The sequence below is a fragment of the Juglans microcarpa x Juglans regia genome, chromosome 2D (assembly GCF_004785595.1).
Source record: "Juglans microcarpa x Juglans regia isolate MS1-56 chromosome 2D, Jm3101_v1.0, whole genome shotgun sequence".
In the NCBI taxonomy this organism is placed as follows: domain Eukaryota; kingdom Viridiplantae; phylum Streptophyta; class Magnoliopsida; order Fagales; family Juglandaceae; genus Juglans; species Juglans microcarpa x Juglans regia.
Window position 1 is genome coordinate 20831192 of NC_054596.1, and position 8779 is coordinate 20839970.

Consider the following 8779-nt stretch of genomic DNA (forward strand, 5'->3'; position numbering starts at 1 on the left):
CTGCCCCGTAGGGTTTTACCTTTAAAGAGTTCATTAAAGGGGTTCCCTTCGATACCAATCTTAGTGTTATGCAATTTATTTATTTTATGTTATTGATTAATTATTAAATTAATTGCATGCTTAACAACTAACCAATTTGTTGAGTGAATTGGTAGATATTTCCGCTGCATTTCAGGAGTACTTTGGGAATTTCAAGCTTTAACAAAATATTTACAGGGCCATATTTGCAATGAATATGTATGCTAGTTGGCATTAATATTACTTTTTGCATACTAAAACATACAAACAAATAGTATTTCCATAATCTTCAAATGGAAATCATTGATGAGCAAAGGAACATGTCTCTATCTTGTACATAGTTGTTTGCGTGCTTGTGGTTTATTTTGATTGGATTTGTATGGCTTCCATTTGTAATGGTTGTGGACTTGCTGGTAGATTTGTTGGTGGCTGATTATGTATTGGTGTTTGATTGTGTGGTGGCTTCTTTTTTGACTTGTTGGTGGATTGTTTTCTATTGTAATGGACATGCTGGTTGCTGGTGTTTTTAGTTGGTCTATTGTAATCATGAGGCAGCATACTTCCAAATATAATTGAGGTAGCATCTTTGAAATGGTAAATTGAGGTAGAGTAGACCGATGATTGTAGTCATTTGGCTGACTATTGTATGAGTTGCTAGTGGTTTACAAATGTAATGAGGCAGCATCTATTGTAATGGACTTGTTAGGTTGCTCTAGTGATTTTGTAATCGATTTTGATAAATTTCATTAATGAAGTCTGTGTGGCTTGTAATGGATTTTGAAATGGAAGCCTGACATATAATGCAAGGACCGTTGCTTTCATGTTAAGGGCAATGTTATGTTGCGTGTGACATTTATAAAATGTGTCCAGATAATATATTATTGTAGGATGTTTGCATTTTAACGAGCATTTTGGGTACTACTTGCTGCTGCTCTATTTTAATAGAACATCTTGATGTTGCTCTTAAATTTCTTTGTTCTTAAATGCTGTTGCTACTCTTAGATGAGCATTTTGGGCACTAGTTTGCACATGATTTTGCTGCTCTTGAATACTGCTTTGCTGTTTCATATAGTCAATGAAATATTGTAATATTTGCTCAGAATGGGATTGTGATTGAAGGAGATCCTTGGATCCACTGGAATTGAAACTGACGACGATAAGATCAACTTGCTTTTATCCAAAGAAAAATGTGTAAAGATAGTATTGAACTAATTGCATTTGTAAGAGTGAAATTGGCATTCGTGCCTTTTAGTGGTGCTGGTGCTGTTGCATATGCGGCAACGAGGAGGAGACGTTGGTTCTGCTGCATATTACTCATGAACTAATCACTCGTGTCCCTGCATTTTATGTTGTTAGCCCAAACATTGTATTTATAGGTTGTTTTTACAAATTTTGATTTCTAGATCACTATGAGAAAGAAATTGGACATAATTTTTACAATATTTTAAGTTGATCTAGCCAAGCATGAGATCAGAAATTGTACACTTTCTGTACACTATGGCATGGTTATAGTTTGGTTGTGGGATAAAAAACAACATGCATGGTGGTTATGGTAATTTGGTTGCTGGATAAAAAAAACATGCATCGTGGTTATAGTTTGGTTGTTGGATATAAGCATGAATTAATATATCCAATGCGCCTATTCCAATGCTAACGCGCTTACATGTATATATACCAACTACCATCACCGACGTTTCATACTTTAAATAGAAACTATGATGTCAGCAAGACATGTCTTTAAATAGAGACCTTAGTTCCAGGCTTTCATTGCACTACTAACTCACCATCGACTTCATTTGTACTTGTGGCCATACTCCATACAGGAGAAAAGAATGGAACGCAAAGAAGAAGTGGCATTGTTGAAAGGCCAAGCCGAAATTTGGCAACACTTATTTGCTTTTGCAGACTCTATGGCATTGAAATGTGCAGTGGAGCTCCGTCTTGCTGACATCATACACTCTCATAGTGTTCCCATTACTTTGTCCCAAATAGCCTCTGCCATTGACTCCCCTTCTCCTGATATCCCTTACCTTTCAAGAATAATGAGATCTCTGGTCTACAAAAAGATCTTCACCGAACATCATGCATCGGACGGTGGAGAAACAGTACTCTATGGACCTACCCACACGTCAGGATGGCTTTTGCATGATGCTCAGCTAACCCTAGCGCCACTGGTGTTAATGGAGAACAACCAGTGGCAACTGGCGCCGTGGCATTTCCTGAGCCAATGCGTCAAGGAAGGTGGCAGTGCGTTCAAGAAGGCGCACGGCTTTGAGATGTGGGACTTTGCAGCAAGAAATCCTGAATTCAACAAGATTTTCAACGATGCCATGGCATGTACGACAAAGATCATGATGGGGGTGCTCCTGGCAGAATACAAGGACGGATTCGGTTCCATCGGATCATTGGTGGATGTAGGGGGTGGGACGGGAGAGATGATAGCTGAGATTATCAAACAGTATCCCCATATCAAAGGTATTAACTTCGATCTCCCACATGTTGTGGCAACAGCACCGGCACACGAGGGGGTCTCCCATGTTGGAGGGAACATGTTTGAAGTCATTCCTAATGCTAATGCAATTCTCTTGAAGGTATATTAATGTTCGGTGTTCTAATATTAGGTTACAGTACTTTTATATGTTTCTTTCAATAGTCTTCGTTTCTTAATATATAACTCCTTCTGGGCCTTCCCTATCATTACATGAAATGTTGGTGCAGTGTGTACTTCACGATTGGAGCGACGAACATTGCATCAAGATACTGAGAAATTGCAAAAAAACAGTGCCACAAAAGACTGGAAAGGTTATAATTGTTGATATTGTTATCGAGAAAGATAATGATGACTTATTTCAAGAGACGCGCATGGTGTACGACTTGTTGATGATGGCACACACCACTGGTGGGAAGGAGAGGAGTGAGCTTGAATGGAAGCAATTGTTGAAGGAAGGAGGCTTCCCTCGTTATAAAATCATCAAGCTCCCATCTATAACATCTATAATTGAGGCCTATCCAGAGTGATGATATAATTTATATTAACTAATAAGACAACGTTATATAAGGACGTTGATTAATGAATAATTTGCGGTTTAGTTTCCATATATAGGCCGGTTGGATCTCAACTAAACCGAATTCAGTTTAATAATTTCCTATTGTGTTTTTCCTTCTAATTTCATTCTGTTTGGCCACTACAGTACTTAATTTCTTGAGGATCATGATGTCGATCATTGGCAGTTATATATATGTTGCAAGGAATTGTTGATTTTTAACTACTTTATGCTTCATTACAAGGTATAATCTATTAATTGAAGCATACATTAATTAGCACTATTATGCTACCCTCGTTGGCACCCTAGCTAGCTAGCTAGCTCTTTTAACTAAATTGAGATCATCCAGTACATGAAACGAGCACTTACAATATCGATCGTTACGAATTAATCACACAAGATATACGTCATTAGCACATCCCATATATATATATATATATGTGTATATATGTATGTATGTATGTATGTATGTATGGTGTTGGCTGGTTGTTCCAGCCACTAAATTACTACGAGCAGTGTTATATAGTATCCACTGTAGTGGTGCACACAATACACACACTATGTGGATGCCTCTGTGTTTCTGCTTTTTTTTTTTTTTTTTAAAACGTGACCTTCTACCCCTCTCTCTTCAGCTCTCTCTCTTAACATCTCTCTCCAGCGTCTCTCTCTATCTCATCTCTCTCCTCGACTCTCTCTCATCAGATCTCTCGACTTTCTCTCTCAGTCTCTCATCGTTTCTCTCTCTCATCATCTTCCTCAGTCCACTAATTTCGAGTTATAGGAGATGTGTAGTTGGGATGATGCCACATAGGGTGTGTAAATTGGCTGCTACCAAACAGTGGCTGCTCCTCAAATTATTTCAATTACTATATATATGCATGACGTACAACCTTTTCTTTTGAACGGAGAGTACTAGTTTGTCAAAACCAATGTCTGAGATTCGTCCAATCAAAATATTCAAACATATAGACTCAACGTAAAACTTAATTGAACTTGCTGGTTCATTCGTGCACATACAATTATATATGGGATGCACGTACGTACACAGGTGATCTGTGAGCATCTAGACCCAATGTCATGCCCGTGTGTCCAAAGCAATATGCATGCATCCATATTAGCTAAACGGAAACTTAATAATTGAAGCAATAAAGGAACTTTAAGATGATAACATCAAGATATGGGGACAAAAGTGGCTTTCCAGCCCTTCTTCTTTCATGTTACAATCACATGTAGCTGTGTTACAGGGAGACTCAGAAGTAGAAGCCTTAATTGATAAACACAAGGGTGAATGGGATGAAGGAGTGATTAAACCCATTTTTAATACTGAAGAGGCAGAAAACATACTTACTATCCCACTGAGTAGAGATAGAGTAAAAGATAGGATGCATTGGGGACCTTCAAAAAAGGGCATCTTCTCAATGAGAAGTGCTTACTATTTGCTTATGGACAAAAGGGAGAGGATGAACGGAGAGTTTTCAAGAGGAATAAAAGAAGATGAAAGCTAGAGGAACATATGTGAGCTAGAAGTACCTGCTGTAATTAGAATGTTTTTATGGAAAGTAGGAAACAATTTACTGCCTACCAAAGTGAACTTGTTTAAAAGAGGAGTGCTTAAGGATAAAAAATGTCCTATGTGTGAAACCGAAGAAGAAACTGTGATGCATGCGTTATGGGAGTGTCATGCTGCAAATGACATCTAGGGTAGTGATAAAAGCTGTGTTCAAAAGTGGGGCAGATTTGGAAATGATTTTATGCTATTATGGGATAAATGTTGAAATTCTCTAAATAAGGGCCAGTTGGAGGAGATGGCGGCAACCCTTAGGAATGTTTGGTTTCGAAGGAATTGTGTGGTCTTTGAAAATAGATTGGAATGTCCTAATAGACTTATGCTATCTGTTAAGACTATTGTAAAGGACCAAGCAGTGCAGACTTTAGGCAATTCAGACAGACAAGAGCAGGTCAGAGGTGCAGACACTTTGAGTTGGGAAAAACCAGATTGTAGATATGTCAAAATTAATTGGGATGCTTCATTGGATCAAAAAAGAAAGAAAATGGGAGTAGGGATTATAATTAGAGATGAGACTGGGAAGGTTTTAGCTACTATGTGTGATCAGAAAGGATATGTAGAAAAGGCAGTCATTGCAGAATGTCAAGCATTGAGGACAACAGTGGAGCTGTGCAGTGATCTTCAGCTTCAGAAAGTAGAATTCGAAGGAGATGCAAAGGAGGTCATCTTGTCAGTTTCTAGTGAAGAAGAGTTGCTGACTTCTTATGGTTATTTAGTAGATGATGTTAGGTTTCATTTTAAGAAAAATGCACACTGGTCAATACATTTTACTCATAGAGAGAAAAACATGGTTGCTCAGACCTTAGCAAAAAAAGCTTTGTTTATAGAAGGAAAGAAAGTATGGTTAGAGGACTTCCCAAAATTTATTGTGGGATGCCTTAACAGAGACTTCAATTTTTTTACTTGATATATTAATGAAATACAGAGGTTTATTCATTAAAAAAAAAGAGATGATGATCAGACAGAACTACGTATGTACTACTACAAATAATAGAGCAAAAAAAACTATAAATGCCGAGAGAGAGAGAGAGAGAGATCAACAACTTCGATATTAATCAAATCCTAATCGTACTACAATTAAGCACAAAACTCGGCTTAATAGCTAAAAGAAAAATGTAAATATGGAAATTATTACACAAATAAAAAGTTCCAATTATTGCATTAATCAAAATACATATTAAAATAGGAAATCGATCACTACAAGAGAAAGGGCTTTTTGTGATCAATTCTTTTGCAACAACTCCAATTTAATTGCAAAAATGGTCGCAAGAAACCACTTCTTGCGATCAAAGTTTGTTGTCGCAAAAAACCTGCATAGAAAAAATTAAATCTTTACAAGAGCTAGCTGTATCTTTGGTCTTCCCTTCTATTGACATAAGAGCATCCAATATATTCTCACAGATATTTTTCTTAATATGCATAACACATATTCTGGCACAATGTCAAGGTAGACTAGTATGGCAACTCAATGAATATGTTTTTTTTGTCCAATTCAACTTCACTGCTTGTCGTTTCCTCTCTTCCGAGCTCTTGCTTCCTTATCAAATCTGTTTTATGAGACATCTATCAACTGAGTGATAATATCTTGACTAGACAACTCTGATGATGGTGGCCAGCGCTCAACATTTCCATCAAACATCGCTTAATTTGAAAGTCACCTATGATCATGAGGTAAATATTGACGATATCTCATGAAACATAATTTTTTGCCATTTATCAACCATTCAGATTGAGTATCTTTGTTACATATAGGACAAGTCATTTTACTTTTTGTGCTCCATCTAGACAAGTTTCTGTATGTTGGGAAATCACTATAAGAGTCTAATGTCAAATACTTATATATAATAACATGATGTACTTAATTTTCATGATTGTATAGAATTGACTAAGTGAGATTAACTTAGTATAGTATATACATGCCCTTACCAAATATACTAATATTAAGTTTAGGGAAAATGATAGGTACACCGGCAAAGTGTGCCTATCATTTGAACCAGTTAGGTTTTTTGTTTTATATGTTTTAGGATTTGTGTTTGTTTACTTTTTAATACTGGAAAATGATAGGTACACCATGCACAGCTGTCCGAACATACTACACACCTGTTTGAATGAACATTGTTTCTTCGAACCTTTAAAATTACACTTTTTTCCGTTCTAACTTACAAAAAACTAGTTTGAACTTATTGTACACATGTTCGAATGTACCTAAGTCCCCGACAAAAATATATAAATCCTCGTAACGTTTTCTAGAAGCTTCATGACTCAACTGTTCGAACGGACATTTATCATTCAAATAGAAATATATAAATCCTATTTAAACCATTTGAACATACAAAATCCATTCAAATGGAAACGATTTGGGACAAATATATAAACCAGAAGCATAAAAACATTCAATATTTCAATCTTCCCATTCAAAACCACCGTTCGCCACCAATCTCCGTTGCAAACTGACCTAAGGCTGCCATTTAATAGGTAACAATTCAAATCCCTTCATTATACTTAGTAAATAAGCTTGACAAATGTTGGTTTCGTATTGAAAATGGGGTTCAAAATTCGATATGTCGTCCAACCCATTCATTGTGTTCTTACGCTACTACACATAGTGTTTGGCCGTGTAAATGTGAAGTGAAGTGTGAGCTCCCTTCCCTCCCTTTGAAGTTTTCCCGATCGAAACCAACGATTCTTAATGAATTGCTTGTGGGTTATTTGCTTCTAAGTCGACTCAGCCATGGATATTCATGGCTAATATTTGTTCGTTTGAACGAATTTTACACTACTCGAATGCTTTTTGCCAAACAACACATATCAGACAATTCGAACGTGCTTCACCCCATTCAAACTGTCTGGGGTTTGTACATTCAAACATATTCAAAGCTGTTAGAATGTCTAAATAGCTATTATTTGCATTCAAACGTGTGACCACCCGTTTGAATGCTTTGAGGTATGTGGGTTAGAATGGATATAATCTCTTAGAATGGATTCTGCCAAACAAAACTTCTTTTAGTTCAAACCATACACAATTCCTTCGAGCAGTCTAACATTTGTTCATTAGAATGGATTTCAACATGTTCGAATGGTTTTTTCCAAATAGCAAATCTTTCAGTTCAAACCTAAAATACTCGTTCGAACTGCAAGAATTAGATTACTATTCGAACATAAATGCAGCCTATTCTAACATTACATTAATGTTCGAACACATATTAGGCTCTGTTCAAATGGTTTTACTCAGTTTTAACAGATAAAAGTATAGTTCGAACGGTATCTCCTACCCATGTAAACTGCCGTAGGATGATGTTGTTCAAACTATATATCTATCTATTCGAATGGACTCATCTCGATTGAACGTTATCCCTTTATGTTCAAATAGGTTAAATTTCTATTCAAACATTATTTGTTTCTATTCGAACATAGCTTCGAATAACACAATTACATTGTTTAGTTATTGAATCTATTTATAATTGATTATTGGTTTTTTTCTACAAAGTAAATCCATGGAATATGTTGGAAAAAAGCGTGGAAGGGAGGGGCAACCTAGCAACGAGGCTAGTAATACGAGAAGGCTTATATTGATTGAGCGAGAGATCATATTAGATGACCTTCGTGATTTTGTTTGGGAGGGAAGAAGTCTATCAACCATCATCCTTGATAGTAGATGCGGTCCGATCTGTGAGCAGAAGACTGAAGGGGATGGCCTATCCAGATATGGTCGGTGAGTTCCATCAGGCTATATTAGAGATGGGGGGTTGATGATGAGTCATTCACATTTTCTATTCGGGGAGTCAGTATTGCGTTCCCACCAGACAATATCACTGAGTTTCTCAGCATCCCCATGAGATAGCTACATACCCTGCGTTACCAACGTCTATCCCTACAGATGGTGGTCATGAGTAGATGCTAGACAATTCTGCTCCTCCATATGATAGTAACAAGGTCATCAAACAGGTAGATTGTCGAGCCTTCTTTCGCATGTTAAATTTGATTGTCTCTCACAATATTAATCCAAGAAAGCACAAGACATTTTGGCATCAAACAGGCCCTACTAATGTTACGAATAACACGAAGAGAGCCAATTGATTTGTCTCTATACTTCCTCATCTGTAACTGATCTAAATCATGATATTTGACTGGAGGTAGTCTATTATATGGA

The 8779-nt window shown here is 36.8% G+C and overlaps 2 protein-coding genes across 2 annotated transcripts; both read left to right on the forward strand.

The window, feature by feature from the left end:
* The first annotated feature begins 1765 nt into the window (after nt 1-1765).
* LOC121248876 (desmethylxanthohumol 6'-O-methyltransferase-like) lies at nt 1766-3287 on the forward strand. The gene is made up of 2 exons (XM_041147486.1): nt 1766-2609; nt 2737-3287. The coding sequence occupies exons 1-2, from the start codon at nt 1851-1853 to the stop codon at nt 3034-3036; spliced, it is 1059 nt and encodes a 352-aa protein (XP_041003420.1). The 5' UTR covers nt 1766-1850; the 3' UTR covers nt 3037-3287.
* Nucleotides 3288-4867: 1580 nt separating this feature from the next.
* LOC121249357 lies at nt 4868-5536 on the forward strand. Its single transcript, XM_041148069.1, has one exon. The coding sequence runs from the start codon at nt 4868-4870 to the stop codon at nt 5534-5536; it is 669 nt and encodes a 222-aa protein (XP_041004003.1).
* The last annotated feature ends 3243 nt before the right edge of the window (nt 5537-8779 follow it).

What these genes read in the sequence shown, in the direction of transcription:
- LOC121248876 (XM_041147486.1), top strand. Translation starts at nt 1,851, where the DNA reads ATGGAACGCAAAGAAGAAGTGGCATTGTTGAAAGGCCAAGCCGAAATT. An exon ending in CTAATGCAATTCTCTTGAAG is followed by an intron (nt 2,610 to 2,736) that starts GTATATTAATGT and finishes ATGTTGGTGCAG; the next exon opens with TGTGTACTTCACGATTGGAG.
- LOC121249357 (XM_041148069.1), top strand. Translation starts at nt 4,868, where the DNA reads ATGGCGGCAACCCTTAGGAATGTTTGGTTTCGAAGGAATTGTGTGGTC.